The following is a 19,384-nucleotide window of genomic DNA, read 5'->3' on the forward strand; positions in this document are numbered from 1 at the left end:
TTGAATCTCAGCACTAGGGAGGCAGAGGCAGGCAGATCACTGGGAGTTCATGGCCAGCCTGGTCTACAAAGCGAGTGCAAGACAGTCCAAACAAAACAAAAGCCATTTATCTGAAACACAAATTTAAATGTGTATTTCCAGTATTCTTATATGGTAAACTGGATTTGAAATAGAATTGTTAAGTACAGGTTGTCTAGTAGCCACTAGTATGCTTTGGAACCAGATAACATTTCTATCAATGACAGGACACGGTATCAATGAAGGTTTGAATTCTAATTCTGCCACTTGTTGACTTTGTGATCTTCAGCAAATTTGTCTGGCAGAAGAATGAAATGAAACCTGTTAAAGGAGGTTTCAATTTCTGTGAAACCTCTGAGGAAACCTGTGAAAGGAGACTTTGTACAGTAACTCTTGAAGCAAGAGTGTCACCTAGTGGTTATGCAGCCAATAGTGTACAGCTAAGATCCCCTGGATAACAGTGGCTAGGCTTTATCCACGCAGAACTTGTTGAGCATAGGTCAGTGGTGACGCCAATAGCGAGCAATGGCTTCCATAGCCTATTGCATCAAGTACTTTCACTGCTTCATCAAGATAACGCATATTCCACCTACATGGGGCATAGTACCTTCCACACTTTTCTACTTTCTCTTGACAGTCTAACCAACTGTTGAAGAAATCTACTTCTGCCACTTGGGGGATTTTAACTATGAAACTAGCTGTGTGGATTTAGGATTATCATAGTTTTTACTAACTATATTATTCTCTGGAAACTGGCAGAAGGACAGGAGGTGTGGGCAGAGCTGGAAATATGAAGCTTGAGGTTTTACTCAATTACCAGCTTCGATTTTTCCCTTCTATTTAGGTTAGCAGTTTCTATTTTCTTTCTCACACTGTCAAGAGACTATATGATTTGGAGGCAGATGGAGTCCTTAATCCACATTAAGATATAAATATCCTAGTAGAAAATTTGTTTCTTTATTAATTTAAGACCAATATCTACTCTCAATATCGTACTATGGCTTCTGCCTCAAACACAAAGAGGAATTTTGTGTTTTCAAAAAGGAATTATTAATACAGCAGAGTCTTTGCACTCCCAAAAATATACAGAGAAGTTAACTGTCCCAAGTAGCCTCTGGGGAAATTTTACTTAGGCTCAATGTAAATGTACTTCTGAATATTCTAGATAAGAATAGACTAGTGATTAACAGTTAAGTAAACTTTGCATTGAAGCTGGCAATATGTTAACTCAAATATGGCTTGAGACTTATTAATCAATGACTAGTAAAACTATTTCCTGAGTTCTCTTGTGAGAAATGCAAATATATCGAAAATAGGCTAGGAACATTCCTTCTAAAGAGCCAGTCCCTTTTTTAGATATGTTTTTTAAATCTCAGTGATTTTCAATTGCCACATATTTCTGTGTCTTACGGCCCTTGTATGTTTTTATTTTCCACTCCAGAGTTCCCTTCGCCTAAATCTTTGACAAGTTTTCTACAATTGACACTGTTTCCCAATGGCCCTAGATGCTGGGAATTCTTAGTTCCCTCTTCTGTTTGCCCCTGACAGGGAAGAGTGAGGAGCTGAATGAGGAGACTTTAGAACTTTATTAGTTCATGATAATATTTCTGAAGTCCACTCTAAACATGAGTGGGGATATATTTCCACCAGTATTTTTTCCCATCTGTTGAAGGGAAAAATGCTCATGTTTAAGGCTTAAGAAAACCTGCTAGGACTAGAGACAGGAAACAGAGATACAATCCCTCTATATAGAAGTCCCAGGACCCCTTAATGGAGCCAGTGCTCTTAGTGCCCAAAGGATCTGTGGGAAATGAGGTCATAGGTTCATGCTGTGCCTGTTTGCAAGGCATCAGTGAGTGCCATGAGAAGAACTAGGAACACGCAATATTAGGCAGTTTCTCTTGAACTTGTCTGTGGATTGGCTGCCATAAGAATGGCTCCCTTGGGGTGAGCTTCAAGTTGAATATGTCTGAGAAAATTGAGAATTGCAATGACTGCTTAGCAATATCAGCATGTCTAGTCATCGAACGGAAAATTGTTTCCACACATGATCATTTCTCATTTGAAAAAAATAAAACAGACTTCTCATTCAGGTTTGACTGTTTCATTTAAAAGCATTTGACATTTCAACACTTAACATCCATGTTCCCCCATGAGGCTTGAGAACAGACTAGATTATGAATCTGAAAAGGAGTTGAGAGTGGGTGCCCACCACGTCCAAGTCTATCTGCTGCACTTCTTCAAAGCATAACAGAAGAGTTGCGCAGTGTTCACACTCACAAGAGCACGTGTGCAAAGAAACCCCTGACACAGAATCCAGTCACTGAAGCTGCCTGAAGCCCATCCTAACAATAGTGGGCTTCGCGCTAGTTTAAAAGGAAATGGGTCTCATTAAACCCAATGATGTCATGGAGTTCAAGAGCTCCAAATAAAATCTTGACCGAAACTCCACACTGTGAGGGTTAGATGTCATTTTAGGAGAGAAAGAACAGTTATCAGAGCCTTCAGAGAACTGCAGATTGTATTGAAGGAGACAAAATTAAATCAAGTTCACTGTGAAAAGGAATTCGAAATCCACAGCCAGTCAGCATGAAATCCATTCTCCTTATATGCCATTTAATGCATTTAAATACAATGTCACTAAAGCTTCAAGTGTAATACATTCTTGACGGTGGGAAAGAGAAGATCTGGAGGATAGAGAGAATAAAAAGGAAAGGCTGTAGCAGCGCTTCTAAGGCAAGGCTGGGCAAAAGAGCTAGAGTGCAGTGGGAACTCACTGAGAAAGGTCAGGTGTATTTAAAATGTAACACATCCAAGCAAACAAGGTGGGAGTGTTTTGCTTTTACTGAGGTATAGTGTGATTTGGGGAAAGTTGCTTTGCCTTTGAGACTCTCGGGAACATATTAGCATAAAAGTAGAGAAGACCTTGGGTTTCAGGGCGCTCTCCAGCACACCCTAAGGGGAAACCGCCTACTATCCTTTCACACTCTTCAGCAGCCAAGTAATTCACTCCGTTTTCCATTTATGACTCTTGTTCTTCCCCTGGGCTCATCTTGTGTTGAATTATTGCAAGAAACAGTCTGATGGATCCTAACTAGGCTGAAATAAATTAGCCTCTGTTTGATAGTTTGTTCTTCGTTAAAGTCCCACAAGGATACCAAAAAAAGAAATTTTAATTAAATAAAATCAAGCAAGACTGGGAAAATATCTTGCCAATGCAAGGCCCTCTCCACCAACTTGGAATCATTCCCAATATTTCTCAGTTCTCCCTGTGAACATTAAGCAGCATTCTTGGCTAGAGCCACCAAGCCTTAATTTGTTGGTTAATGACCAGCTTTCTTGGAATCACACAACTAAAGAGTCCCAAGAGATCACATCACTCAATCATCAGTATTCTCTAAATAGTTTTTCCCTTTAAAAAAAAAAAGAAGAAGAAGAAGAGCATTTCATTCAGAATGAAGGCTCTGGGAGCCTTCCTCCTGGCATGGAAAGTGTCTGCATCTTTCATAATACTCAGACGCATATGTCTTATTAGCAGACACCATAGGCTTCACAGCACAGCCCAACCAAGTATGTCTGGCGGTATCTTCACTGCTTCTTTCTCTCCTCTTGCTTCCTCAGGCATTGTGGTACTCTGTTCTCCAGATTGTGCCACCTTGATTTCTTTAGTGATTCTCAAGTTTAGCAAAACTCGTTCAACCAAAATTACAGATCGTATACCATGTGCCTCAGAAATTCAATGTACTAAACACAGAGGATGCTCCTCAGTACTGGAAGCAATATAACATCATGAAAAACAACTTTTTCAACAATGAATAACCCTTTTCTTAAAAAGTAAAGTTTGCAACCAGCAGTAAGATACCTGCTGTCTACTTGATAACAGACTGATATCTATCCCAAAACATGATGGATCACAACTCTGACTCCTAATGCAAACTGCCATATTCAAGATTTTTTTAAAAACACATAATAGACATATTCATTTGGTTAGAAATTACTCCTCTCTAAAAATGCATATATTACAAGCATTTACTTTTGTAAGTACTTACATCAGAACAGTGACACACTTTCCATTGTCCAACTTTTAAAAGGCATAAAGAGAAAAGTTAACTTGAGATTGGTTGATTACTCTGAGTGAGTAACTCTAGCCTGAGAACAATTTCTCAGTTTGGGAATCTTAAGATAATTTTATTATACTCTATAATAAAATTACACAGCATAGTTGATGAAGATTAAATACACCTAATTTTGTAAAAAAAAAAAAAAAAAAAAAAATGATGCAAAGCCCAAGACTATGTGACTAAGAAATTTTAATTAGATTTGAGAAGTCCGAGGTGGTGGTTCCAGATGCTTCTCTGGGCTCCAGTTCCTGCCTTGCAGTGAAAAAGAAAAAGAATGAGGGTAGCCTAATATGTGTTTCCAATAACATCCTGTAAGCATCTTTAATTTTCTGTATCTAAAACTAATTCTTTATTTCCTACCTACACCAAACCATTTTCTGAACCTTTTACCACTATGTGACACCCACACTTAGTGATAAATTTTATTCCTATACATAAGTCCTACACATAACTCTTACACATAAGCATTCATGCCATTGCTTCTGAAATAACGGTCCTTTAAATGTTATCTCTCATGTTCAGCTCCTATCAGTATTATCTCACCTATCATTTACCCCACTCAAGGGATAGACTGTAGGGTCTTTTCCTCTTTTCTTAAAATTTCCCTTCTCTTATCTCTCACTATGTTACTGTTAAGATCAGTTTTTCCTCTTCCTAGCATTCATTATAAACCAACTAGTATAGCTTCTAGAAATTCAAGGTACTGCCAGGGACAGCACAAGCATTGTGTAAGCCTCACTGGGCCAGGCTAAAACGCTCTCGTGTATAAATTCACTTAATCTTTACAATAACTTCCCTGATAAAGGAGTTCTCATTCGGTGCCACAGATATAGATGTGACAGAAGCCCAAAGAGGTTAGGGGCAATGCATATGGCCCTACTGCAGGATGTAGAGCAAAACATGCCAGAAACTAGTGGGAAGAAACAGGGCTCCAATCAGATGTCAATAAACTCCAGAGAGTGTAGGGTGGGAATTTCAGGACCCAGACAGAATTGTGTGATTTGAATGTGAATCATCCCACACAGGCTTATGTTTTTCATCCCACTGCTCTCCAGCAGGCGGGGCTGTCTGACAGGTGAAGCCTTGCTGAGGAAGTGGGGCAGACCTTCAGCAGTGTCACAGGCCAACTCCACTTCCTGTCCACTTTACTGCTTCCTGACTTCAGATGCATTGTAACCTGGTGCTCAAGCCACTGTGCCTTCCCTGCTAGGAGGAACAGCATCTCTTCACGCTGTAAGGCAAAATTAACCATTCTCCCTTAATCTGCTTCTGCTTGTAGATTTAGTCACAATGACAAGCAATTGGTGCAGAAAGTGACTAGATAAAGAGGACCATGAAGAAAAGGTGGCAGGTAGATTAGAGACCTGTAAAAAGGACAAAACAGATGTGAAGAAAATTGGACTTTGTTCGGAATTTAGCTAGAAGAAGCTATTGAATGTCTTTATGCTTTCGTGTATAACAACTTGTTTATAATAAACTGAGAGTGGCAAAAAAAAATCTTAATATGGAGAATTTATAATAAACTATTAGAGTTATGTTGAGAAATGCTACTAGGAAATAAAAAGAACATGATTTATCTTTTACATACAGTGGTGTGTGTGAGACTTATTTAAAAGGCAACATTTATGGTGGAAAACATCAGAATGATGGTTGACTTAAGAGGGCAAGGTTGAAATTTACTGTAAATTAGGGCTGCCACATAAAATATAGGCTTTGGGGATGAATTTGAATTACAGATCAACAACAAAAAATTTCTAATAATATAAATACAGTGTATATATTTTCACCTGTGAAATGCATGAAGGGCTGTGAGAGGAGTTTCTAAGGTGGTGGCAACACTGCACACCTAATAAGAGCTTCATAGTACATCTGCAAAAGCCATGTAGATTTAGGAATGCAAACATTAATGTAAGAAAGGCAATGGAGAAACTATTGAACGTAGTGATATACTTGCTGAATCATTGGAAGTGAAGCAAGCTAATTCAACAGGCATCCAAAGTAAGATATATTGGAAAAGTACATAGACAATTAGATTTTCTAAGAGTGGGTATAGTTCAAGAGCAGTCATTCTATGAAATGGGAAATTGAAGGAAAACACTCAGTTCTGTGGCAAAGTAAAATAGGAAACCTTGCAGACTTCACAGGAAAATTCTTAGAACTGATAAATACTCTCAGCAAAGTAGCAAGATACCAAATTGGCATGCAAAACTCAATGGCTTTTCTATATATGCAATTTATATGTATATATATGTGTGTGTGTGTATAGATATAAAATCAATAAGTTCACAGTAGTTTTTTAAAAATTTCCTAGGCATAATCCTTGCCAAAGGAATGAAGAAGTGCTATAATAAAAATCTTTCAAAACACTAAAAAAAGGAAAAAAGACAATAGGAATAATATTAATTTTGCAGGTTCCACACCATGGCTCTGTTGGATCAATATTATGAAAATAGTTTCACTATCAAAAGCAATCTTTAGTCAATAAAATTTATATCAAATTCCAATGACAGTCTTCACAGAAAAAAAACTTAGAACTCATACAGACATAAACACACACAAATATACTTATATATATATACACACATACAAACATATACACACATAAACATATGCATGTACAAAACAAACACGCACATACAAACACAATATACCCTAAGGCTTGTTTACTAATGAACACAGAGTAGTTGTAGTTGACTGCACAAGATGAAGCTACCCAACAAATCCAGTGTGCATGGGGCAGAGCTCCTGAGGCTCCACACACACCTAGCTGAGGAGCTACTGGAATGTAATGACCACTGGAGAAAGCAGAATCATTTATCTTCATGTATGTCACCCCTAATATGTTACAAGCTGCATGAATTAGACCCAGTGGGATATAAAAGAAAAGAAAGACAGTGACATAGAGGTGTAGGGGGCACTTGTTGGAAGAATCCAGGGGGAAGTGAAAAGGGAGAGTTGTAGGATAGATATGGTCAAAATAAATTGAATATTTGTATATGATGTTAGATTCATCTGAAAAAAATCCATGAGAAATTACTGAACTTTAATTTTTCCTAAACTACACATAATGTGTGTGTGTATAAATATAGAGTTTCAATTAAGTTATGCCACTTGGGCTGACAGACAATTAAATTACAGAGTGCTGTAGGAATGAAGAAACAGAAGGGAAGGGCTTTAGTGTTTGGTGGAGGAGCTTGCGACTTTAAATATGGTGGCTGGGAGAGCTTATTAAAGAATGTGAGAAAGCTACTGAGGAGCGGACAGCAATCCAGGCAAGGCATTTTGTGTCCCAAAATATGTACAGTGACAGACACTAGCCAAAAGAAACACATGTGAGATTCCTGGTTTTGAGCAGAGCGGAGCTATTCTGACTTAATGCAAAGCACCTCCCAAGCAGGCAGCAGTTCCCTGAGACCCCATCCTCGTGCAAGTAAGTTAGAGTGATGTCTTCTCTACAGGAGGCATCAATACATAAGTCTTGGGGACAAAAGGACCGCCAGTGGCCCTTCATCCATCCCTATGTGGAAGGACCGTCCTAGGAACCTCGAGGTTATTTGTTGTACTTGGGCCTCCCACAGCCTGAGAAGGCTCCCACTGTTCAGTGCTGGGGTTGAAGTGTAAGCTGCTCTGGGACCTTCTCAGAGAGAAGCGAGACCAAGTAACTTCTGGCCATGTGTCTCTCTCACAGAAAAATAAGCTAGACAAGGGCCATACAAAGAGGTATTTGAAGTAGACATACCAAAAAGAAAAAGATAAGGAAAAGGAAAAAGACATACCAAGAATATTTGCAAGTATTATTTATGGCTTTTGAAAGCTTTACCGAGTGATAAAAATCTACTTTCATTAGTACTTCTTTAGTTTAAAATTAAATCTTCAGTTTAATAAATATATTAGCACATTAGATAGCGTTTTAACATAGAACTTTCCAAACAGCTAATATCTTTCATGATTTATTACTTTAATTATAGAAAAATAATAATTTCATCAAATTAATTGGGTCTTTGACCTCTGAATCCTTTTTGTAAACTTGTTAAAAAATATTGAACATAGCCAGTACTTGCGGCCCACCTGTAATCGCATCCTAAGGATGCTGAGGCAGGGCTGGAGAGATGGCTCAGCTGTTAAAGACCAGGATCGCAACCAAAAATACAAGGATGCTCAGGCACCAGTATCTTCAGTTAGATTTGTTTGTGTTCATACATGCTACAGTGAGCATGTGCAGGTCAAACTCTTGGGGTGTGGCAGTAGGCATCACCACACACTGAGCTATCTCGCTGGCCTAGATCTTGAATTTGAAGTCAGTCTGTACTGCATAGTGAGACCCTGTCTCAAAGGAAGGAAATATGGAAGGAGGGAAGGGGGGAGAGAGGAAGAAATAGGGTTAGGATAGGAAAGCAAAAAGATGAAGAAGAAAGGATTGGCCATTTAAATAGAAAAATATTCATGTTGGAATATATATAGACATATGGACACAAATTAAGACTCAGAGGTGTTACGTGAATTATGTCTAGTCACTAGAGATATCGTCTCAATTAATAAATGATTCTAAAATTGACCTCTGCTTGAAGCTATGTTCTCAAAACACATGTGATAACAGTTTATAACAAGCAAAGAAAGAAATATCCTTCTTGTTTTTACTCTCCTTCTGAGGTAAATATGGGTGAAAATGGGAATCCTAGAAACCATCCATGAGAGAGAGAAAGGGGAAATACATCTAGATAATCTGCAATTTTTTCTTCTAGTGTCTGCAACTTTAGATAACAACTGGCCATAGCTGTTAGAAAATAACGACATTTTAGAGTGTTTCTAATCCCAGCAGCATTTCAAGTGTATTACAATTGTTAGGGAGATACATCATCCTTGCATGCATCACACATTGTTTGATTAGTGATTCAGAACATTGGGGAGCCCCCGGAACAGCCTCAGATGCATCCTTCCCAAGTGCTGTTTCTGTGGTGACAGTTACGCCTAATTACACATCCAGCAGCACTGCATATCTAGATATCAGAATGCTTATGTTAGAACCATAATATCAGAGCTATGATGCCAGAACAATGACGTCAGCTATTTCATCCTTTCTACTAGATTCTGGGCTGGGCTGTTAGCTCTCCATCTGCTCAACCATTGTTGCTTACAATGTTTATAGGGCTCTCTGCTTTACTCTTTCCAGATCGATGATAAATATCCCACATAAATATTATTCTCATCGTGCTCTATCATGCAAATCTGATTTTTACTTACCATATTGCTTCCAAATTGTTTCTCATTATCCTCTATTATGCCGAAATCTCTATGAAGGCAAAGTCTTGTTAAGTCTTTAAAGTCTTGTAAAGTGTGTTAAGTCTTGTTCATTGTTACAGATTTAAACCAGAGAACTACAGGGCCTGGTAGATGGCAGTCCCTCGGCAAATATTTGTTTAATAAGTTAATAAATAGGAAAAGAACAGTCTTAGAGAACTTCTGTTCTTCTTTAGTTATGTTGAAATTAAATAACCTGGAGATACAGGCCAAAGGTGAAAGAAGTGACAGAGTCAGTGATGGTTCTGGTGTGATGAGTGAAAGTAACTAACCCGGTAGGTGTGAGCGGATTCTTTCCTTAGAGAAAAGGAGGTACTTGGAGAGAAGAGAATGAGACCTGGTTAAGAATTTCCCATGAACTCTAGTTTTTAGTGAAAATCACAGAAGAGAATTTAAGTAAACAGGTAGGCAAGAGGGATTAACCTAAAGATGGAATTCCAGGGAAACAGATGCCTCATGGGGACGGAATCTGCGGGAAGGAACAGCCTCCCAGAGAAGCCAGGTGACCAGAAGGAGGGAAGCAATGACCTTGGAAAGAGACTTCTGTGGAATGATGAAGAGAAGCCACGCTGCAGTGACCTTCACATATGAATTAAACATGGCAGCAAGGGTAGAGAGAGGGAGCCTAGGTCTGCCTGTATATCACCTGAACTTCAAGAAAATACCTGAACCGCTTGTGGAGGAAACAATTGTATAGATGGGTGGGTGGATAGGATTTTCTATCCAGGAACAGGATGAGGAATAGATTGTGACTGAAGTCACAGGATTAAAATGATAGACAAACCATGTTTAAACAGTATAAACTTGATAAAAAGTACTTCCCTAATCAAATACAGTTTACTGAGTATGTTTTTGGTGACTTGTGTTTAGTGAACCCTGTTTTGTTCTCTGTTGTTTATTTTTGGTCAAGGTACATTCTTGTTTAATGGAGCCTTCTAAAAGTTACCTTGAGGTGGCTTTGTTTGAGTGGGACGTGAAATTTGTCCTTCAGAATTGAGAACCTTTGCTGTGCTCCATAGATCTCACTTGCCATTTATGTTAGAGGTAACTTTGATGCATAAAGAAATGTGTCCTGAGTTGAACTTATAAAATCCTTCACAAGAAAGGTGGCAGTGGGATAGGTATGGAAGAAGAGGCTCCACTCTGCCTTCTACCCAGGGGACCATCAAAAATCAAGTGAAATAATGTATTTTTAAGGGAGTTTAAACATAAAATTGTGATTAACTTTCTTACAAACTAGACTGATTTGTGATTCTCAAACTTAAACAAACCAACAAATTACCCAGAAGGCTACGGTCACAGAAACTGCCTGGCACTACTTACAGTCTCTGGTTCAGTGGTCCTACGGTAGGGCCAGAAAATTTGCTGGATAGTGCTGAATGAAAATCACACTTTAAGAGCCATTGACTTAGGCAAAAGGTAACATATTTTTTTATGTTTTCTTTTCCTAGTTTTCTCTTTTTCCTCAAAGAAAATGAGGCAACTTCTCATTTCAGCAATTTTCCTCACACTGATTAGTTTCTCTTGGGGAAGGATTTAAGAATAAAGACATCAAAGCTCTGTAAACAGTAATAGTACTGGGCAGTGCTACCCGTGACTTTCCAGACTTCTGCTCATTCTTAAGCTAAATGAAGATGCTATATCTTATCAACAGGTATTAGTAGCTGCAAACAGCTACCCAGCTCTAATAAGTATCTCTCTTTCAACACTGAAATGATCATCAGTGAAACTTGTTTCTCCATTAAACTCTCTTAGAATTTTCCAGAAAAGGGAGGTGGAACTCATAAAGTGATGGGACCAATCAACATTCATATGTCATGCAATTTAATGTTTTCCTGTGTTTAAATTTGTAAGCCACTAGGGGAAAAAAAGAACATCTAGAAACAACCATTCAGAGGCAGATGACAATGCTTTTTTATAATTGAGTAACTCATCTTCCTTGGCTTAGTACATTGACAAGGGTTAGGCAGGGAGTAGCATACAGGTGGAGCATGAGCTGACTTTGTGTAGAGCAGACAGCTGGCCCAGGGAGGCTCTGCATGAGCATCTCACCTGCTCAACTCTTCAACAATTCCAAAGACGTTAGGAGAGCGCTGGTCAAAGCATTGGTAGGAACAAAGTAGTATCCGGAGAGGTATCAGCTGTAGGTTTTTGCTTATCTTACAGTTCTAAAAAGAAAGACTAAAGGTCAACTTAAGATAGTCCCAAGCAGTAGAGTTAGGGGTGGGATTATTTTGTTTGGTGTTAGAAAAAGCTGAGGATTACCTTAAACTTTTGACTCTACTGCATCTACCTCCCAAATTTTAGGACCACAAGCAAGCGTCACTAAGCCTGATTTGTCTGTTAGGTTTGAGTAAAATATCCACTTTCTCAGAAGTTTCAGAACATTGACTTCTAAGGAACATACTATTCCATTTAGAGTGAATGTGTTCTTTTACCACACATAAACAAGTTTAACCAAATGAAAGAGGCGTATTTAACACCAACCAAAATTTAAACGACATATTTAAAATGTTTTGTTATTCAAGAAAGGATTTATCTGTGTGTAGCCCTGGTTGTCTTGGACTAACTTTGTAAACCAGGCTGGCCTCGAATTCACAGAGATCTATCTGCCCTCTGCCTCCCCAAGCACTGGGATTAAAGGTGTGCACCACCACACAAAGCTGATAAAAATGTATATATTATTTTATCCAAACACTACAACATACTCTGACCATATGGTGCTAAGGATGCCAGTAAATACCACACACTCTACATGAACTTGATTCCTTTTGAAAAGGGTTTTAATTAGCAACCAGGAAGTATACTGAACAGCTTCCTGATTTTGCCCATCTTCCATATAATTCCTATATTAAAATTACTAGTGTTATTTGTACATTTTCTGTAATGTTCATTAAGACCATCACTGGGTGGGTCTCAGTCAAGCTAATCAATACATGACTTAAGGTTTTCCAAGTATCTCTCATCATACTTCACCGTGCATAAAACAGATAGTCAAAAACTCTACCAGCCACCATAATGCACACATATTAAATAATCACAGCCCTGTTTGATCCCCACCATGGCAAAAAGGTGGAAATTAAACCTCTAAAGTTGACCTAGCACTCACTGGAGAAATCCAAAGCAGAGACATATGAGTAGAGAATTAATTGGTTAATGACACTATTTACATTCACCATAAAAGCTTCTGGCAAACTTCATCACAAACAACATGAGATATCTGATGACTGTTCTGTTCACTTTTCCACCAAAAAAGTTTGAAATCTTATCAAGATGTTTAAAAGAATACCATCCACTCTCAAGAGCAACCACTTTCTAGTGCTGTCACTGTATGAGTGGGAGAACAGAAGTCAAAGGTCACAGTATTATCATCCTCACACTGACAGTGACTAGGAAGAGCTGTCCTGACCATACAATAGTTTGGCTGTAGAAGCCTAATGTTTTCCAACAACAATGTTAATCAATCAGCAGGTCTTTCCTGGTCTCCCTAGTGAGCATCTTTCCTTTGCCTTTTTGGTGCTTATTTCCCACACTGATGGCACAAGAGCTCATCCTTTCCGCCCCCTCTGGATAATAAGTTCTTCTGTCTCCTACCTTCATACACACATTGGGAGAGAGCCATCCATTCCACTGGCTGGCTCAACCAGCTTTGGTCAACAACCTTCTAAGCACTGTGATTAGTCTAGCATAAGCACACAGAAAAGAAGTAGCTAGTAAAGCCAGAGAATATCAGCTCTGGACCTTTGGACCACTGACAGAGGAGCACTCCCTCTTCTGAAGGGCATCATTTAGCAAGTCCCTACTTGAAAATAAAGGCAAGATGAAGAATAAGCAAAGAATAAGCAAAGAGATAAATAGAAAAGGATGGATAATAATTAATAGATGACAAATTTGGGGTCCTGATCTAGCCAGACCCATTCTTTACTACTTAAATATGTGAGCTTTGTTTCTGTAACTTACAACCAAGAACATGGATAAATTATAAGTAACCTAAAATTTACATGACATTAGGCAAAGTGCCAAGAATATAAAAATACATAGCAAATAATCCCTACCTTAAGAATTTTCTCAGGATTTAGCTGGAATAATAAGAAATAAATACACAGAAAATAACTAGAAAAATATGGCTAGGCTGAGTAGTAAGTTCTACAATGACATAGAGGAGGAGGCACCACCACAGGCTGCATGTTAATCAAGTGTTTACAACATGAAGGAAAGGTGAACTGGTTTCAGAAGGATGACTTAGGGCGTGGTTACCTGCAGGGGAGTCAAAACCATTTCTAAAAGGGTGAACTTTAGGACAAAAATTCAAAACTATATTGAGCAACTTGGAAAAAACCAGGAAAACAATAAATGAATCACAAAATAATAAATCATGTGCTATAAGCAAGAAAACTATTCTTATTTTTATAATGATAGATATATAGAAGGTTTTAGGTCTCCTGTAGGATGGCATAGTATCACTTTAGTTTGTGTTAGGTGAATGTTGAAATGATAGCGTGAGATCTAATGGCAAAAATCAAAAACTTAATGTGCCTTTCATAAAGTAGCCAGGCCTCTGGTCTAAAGAAACATCTGCTCCATTATGGCATATTAAAAATAAACCATACCACATCTATTTTAATCAGCACTTATTTGAGACACTAAACAATTAATATAGCCATGAACCAAGAGATCATCAGGAAAAAGCAACATAAATCAAGGAAGCTATATGTTGGTGCTAGCGTGCTTTGTGCAAGTTTCTCCACGAGGGGAGAGTTTATAATAGAAACTCTTAATGGTGTTTCCTATTTCATCTGTGGTTTTTGCCATTTCCCTTGTGTCATTAAAAAACTGCCTGGGAAGAGTTGGGGTTGGCTCTTGCCACAACCAAGAAATGCAAACTTTCTTTATCCCTTCTCAGGGTAATGATTATTTATTGTTTAGCTGTTTATAATAGAAATGGATTGTTTACTTTGTACAAGTTTATTGTGAAAATGTCATTACCAGTTTTGCAGCAAACATAAACTTTGCTCTTTATTATTCTCTAATAATTTCTATTTGTGATACAATACTTCTCAGGGATATAGAGTGATTTCTGGAAATTATACTGAGAAAAAGAATTTGACAATTTCCTGAGGCTACAATTTTTCATATAAAATCATCATCTTCTGTGTTGTTTGTGAAAAAAAGAAATTCTCCAGTATGTTTCCAATGAATGCCGCTTTAAGTCCTTCCACTTGTAGCATCACAGCAGCTGTGTTTGCTGGTATGACACATGCCATATGAAATGACCATGTTACAAAGTAATGACAGTTCTCTTTCCCAGAAGCACCCTCCTTCATACAAGTGAATTAAGAAACCTTATAACTCTGTCAAAAATAACCATGTTGGTGGCTAGCTGATAAAGAGTAAAACACAAAATGTTACCATATAATGAGGGAGAAAATGCCCCAACTAGACAATTTATCCCGAGGAAAACCTCCAGTGGCAGGAATAGGTTGTGTATTGAATCCCTGGCCAAAGGAGTCCCATGGATCCCCTTAATATCACAGGCTAGGTTCAAAGTTGTTGGCTGCTCTCCACAACCTGGCAGTAAGGCTCTATTATGGAAGGCAACACTTATGTATGCCATTGAACGTGGAGAATTGGAGCTGGTACCTTCACCCCTGTTGATTAGCATTCGTGGTGTTAGAAGTTATTCTGTGTACTACCAGAGGAGAAAGCTCATCATCAATATTACCTAGCAAAACATGTGACCTGCAAGAGTGGCTTGCCTGCATGCTGTATTCTTTTAGAATTGTACCATTGTTATGGGACATCCTGGACAAGACAGCAATGCCTGTGGGTCAGTAAAGGGCATAAGGACTCTGGAGACATTTGCAGAAAACAACATCTGCTTTATTGCATGTGAGCAGCCACTTATATAGTGGAAGTCTATTGACTTTGATTGGTTAGCACATTACCTCAGACTGGAGAGTGACCGCCGGGGTCTCTGTGTGGAAGAAACACATTAAAGGAGACCTGAACAGTACAGACCCATGTACAGGTAGTTACCCAATACTCATGACACTCACGCTTCTCCAGAATGTTCTGACTTCTAGGGCACAGTGTGTCATGTTTCTTATTTAGAAAAACAGTGTTCCTAATAGGCCACCCAGCTATGTCTTCGTTTTCTCTTACAGAACTAAGTTGCTTGTCCCTTTTTGTTTTCTTTTTCTTCTTGTTTTCTTTTCTTTTTACTTAGCTTATATTTTATCTATTTATTGAGGGATAAGTTTCCTAAGAAGAATGTGTGAAAGTATTTACCTCTTATTACATAAATGTCAACCAAGAAAATTCTATAAACAGACTCCAAAAACATTATTATTAGACACACAACATCCCCATGCCACTTTAGTGAACACACCTATATATGACTGTGACAGGAGGCTACTCTAGATGAGGGGTCAGACGCAGATGATGGAGAGAAAGATGCTGTAGAAGAGAGTTTTAATTTACAAAGGGATGTTGAGCCTTCAGATGAGGAAGTAGACAGATGGGCTTGAGAAGTTCTGTGCTCTCCCTGAAGTACCAAAACTGTAACCCAGTGGACTCAGAGCATTCTTCTAACAGAGATTATCCTTAATGTGTATCAGATGCTTAAATAGGGGTTGAGATGCCAAAAAAAAAAAAAAAAAAAAGGACCTACTGTTATAGAAAAAGAAGATAAAGAAAAAGCTGTTGAGATATAAAATTTAAGATCTAGCAACTAGACACATTTTATTAAAGAAAAAAATGAAAGAAAGGAAGGAAGGAAAAAAGGAAGAGGGAGGAGAGAGAGAGAGAGAGAGAGAGAGAGAGAGAGAGAGAGAGAGAGAGAGAGAGAGAGAGAGAGCACCAGAGCACAAGCCTGCAGATTTGTAAGGCAGAAATGCAAATCACGTGTCTTTTTCCAGCGTTTGGTACTGTGGTAATAATGGATTTCTCCCTCCTGGAAGAGCTTTCTCTAAATGTAGCTAACTCTTTGTGATATGTTTATTATTGCATCTAGAATTCTCTGCTTTGTTGCCATGGATGGGATCGCTACTATCCTACTATAGCATGCAAACTTGGGTTGTTATTCATAGGAATTTTAAGGTCTTAGTTTATTATGATATTTCTCGTGAAAATAAAATAAAAGTGCTACTGACTGAAATTCTATTCCTAATCAAAACCCCTGTTTATTGAAAATTATAGTGCAAATTTAAGCTTAGTGGCTCTAAACTGTGATTCTTTTTTGTACTATTTATTTTTATTATAATTTATTCACATTGCATCCTGATTGTAATCCCTTGGCTCTTATCTTCCTCTTCCTACCCTCCCTCAGTCCTCTGATAGGCGGGGGTCCTCCTCCCCAAACATCTGACCATAGCCTATCAGGTCTCATCTGGACAGCCTACATCTCTTTCCTCTATGTGCCCACAGGGCCTCCCAGCCAAGGGGAAGTAATCAAGTTTGGGGCACCAGAGTTCATGTCAGAGGCAGTCTCTCACTCCCTACCCCCCATCTTCCCAACATGGAGAATGAGCTGTCCATCAGCTGCATCTGAACAGAGGGTCTAGGTTCTCTGCTTGCATGTCCTTGGTCAGTACATCAGTTTGTGCAGGCCCCCCATGGTCCAGATAGTCTCCATATGGAGCTCCTGACAACCCCACCCCGACCTTCCAGCCCCTAACTCTTCCATACAACTCTGAGTACTTTGCACAGAGTCCAGCTGCCACACCCGGCATCTGTCCTGATCTCCTGCTGGGTGGAGTCTCTAAAAGGACATCTATATTGGGCTGATAACCACCTATGAGTGAGCATATACCATGTGTGTCTTTCTAGGTCTGGATTATTTCACTCAAGAAGATCTTTTCTAGTCCCATCCATTTGCCTACAAGTTTCAAGATTTCCTTGTTTTTAATAGCTGAATAGTATTCCATTGTGTAAATGTGCCACAGTTTCTTTATCCATTCTTTGGTTGAGGGACATCTAGGTTGTTTCTAGACTCTGGCTATTACAAATAGGGCTGCTATGAACATAGTTGAGGAAATGTTTTTGTTGTATGGTGGAGCATCTTTTGGTTATATGCCCAGGGGTGGTATAGCTAGGTCTTGAGGTAGCCCTAGTTCAAATTTTCTGAGAAAGAGCCAATTTGAGTTCCAAAGTGGTGGTACTTCCATTGCTCCTCCTAGTTCAAAACGCTCAGAGTTATGAAAACTAGCATTCTCTTAGAGCTGCAGTTGTGTTCAATACATGTACTCAAGCCTCAGACACTCTGCAGTTTTAGTCTTTTTGTTGCAGAAATGAGCTTCATCTGCCCACTGTAGTCCCTGTTTCCTGTCACAGCAGCACTTTGCTTGAGCAGACAATCCTTGCCCTTCTATTACTGTCACTTTGTGGGCCTTTACTTGTGACATTTCTTGCAGAAATCAGCGAGCTTCAAGAACTTTCACTGCAGAACAGCACCATCCACAAATGGCACAAAGATTAAGCTGAATGCTAGGGAGCCTGGCCCATGATCCTACTATGGTCTGTGGACCCTCTCTTTTGTACATCACCAATGTCCATCAGTTTACATGAAAAATAACATTTGTAGATGTGGTTAAGGACCTTGAGGTAAGCAGTTTCTCCTGAACTATCCAGATGGGCTCGATGCAATCAGTTTTCTCTGGAGACAAGCACCCTAATAGGTTATCCAGTCACAAGTGGACAGCCCCAAACACATGTACATCTGAACTATACTAAATAAATTCAGTAGGTTGTTGGGTGCATGTGTGTATATGTGAAGAGATAGACAAATAGATGATAGGTGGATAGATAGAGAGATAGATAGATAGATAGATAGACAGACAGATAGATAGATAATACATATATCTAGCAACAATATAAAAGATATGAATTTGAGAAGAAAGAAAGAGATGGGAGGAATTGAAGTTGGAGGGGGAAAGAGAGTGGTTGAAATGATGTAAATATAGTATTTGTGTATGAAATTACCTCAAAAAATTTATGTAGAAGATAGAGGCAGGAGAGAAGGTCCAAATGATGCAATATAAAAGGACAAGATCTATCAGCATTGGCTTGAAGATGTAGAAAGGGCCAGGAGCCAAGAAATGTGAAAATCCTCTAGATCCTAGAAAAGGCAAAGCAATAGACACACATAGCCTTTCTGACCCACACAGCCTTGATTTCAGCTCAACGAGACCCATATTGAATTTCTAATATACTGAAGTATAAAACAATCTATTTTGTTGTTCAGATGCCAAGTTTGTGGTAACCTAATATAAAATAGATACCAACAGTGGTCTCATGTTCCAAATTAGCAGGACTTTCAAAAGTATAAAGCCTCCCTCTCCGCATGGAATCCAGATATTAAAAGATACTTTGCTTTAACCCTTTATTGATAAGATGAGGAAAGAAGTCCATATAATGAGAAGGCAGATGACTTAGGGAAGGCTCATCGCTACAGACCCAAGAGGACTAGAATCCAAGACCACTAAATTGTTGACTGTCATAGTACATCTCCAAGGATCCTTCACTAACAAGTAGTTTTGACCACCCATGCCGAATAGTCTAATGACATAACAGTTGGAGGGATGTATATATGAAGGCCACTGAAATGCTGGTCCCAGCCTGTGGTTAAGCACATTCACTTGAATTATCTAGACCTCTCTTGGCAATCAACATGTCTAAGATGGAACATACTCATTTGAGTTTTGTAGATATCACTTAAAATGTCAGCCGTCAGTGATAAAATTTGGGCAGTGCTTACAGAAAAGACTCCGCTCTAGATACATCTTTCTCCTTTGTATTCCTCTCTGACATTCTTCATGTACAATTGCCAATTTTTGTGATCTTTCTCGGGATGTTTCCCACCTTCGTTGTATTTCCATTACTACATGTTATCTATGCAGAAGACAATCACTTCAAGTTTTTAGCCCCTTTCTTCTTCCGCTTCAACTAAT

The 19,384-nt window shown here is 38.8% G+C and overlaps 1 protein-coding gene across 1 annotated transcript in view; it reads right to left on the reverse strand.

Annotated features, from left to right (window-relative positions):
* Positions 1 to 235: 235 nt before the first annotated feature.
* Lrrc69 (leucine rich repeat containing 69) overlaps positions 236 to 19,384 on the reverse strand; it is a 114,786-nt gene continuing 95,637 nt past the window's right edge. The window contains exons 8-10 of the mRNA XM_051155892.1: positions 11,490 to 11,605; positions 9,381 to 9,429; positions 236 to 382 (exon numbers count right to left, since the gene is read on the reverse strand). Coding sequence (XP_051011849.1) covers positions 236 to 382; positions 9,381 to 9,429; positions 11,490 to 11,605 — 312 coding nt within the window. The remainder of the gene's footprint in view (positions 383 to 9,380; positions 9,430 to 11,489; positions 11,606 to 19,384) is intronic.

Source organism: Acomys russatus, chromosome 2, assembly GCF_903995435.1.
Source record: "Acomys russatus chromosome 2, mAcoRus1.1, whole genome shotgun sequence".
NCBI classification, from domain to species: Eukaryota; Metazoa; Chordata; class Mammalia; order Rodentia; family Muridae; genus Acomys; species Acomys russatus.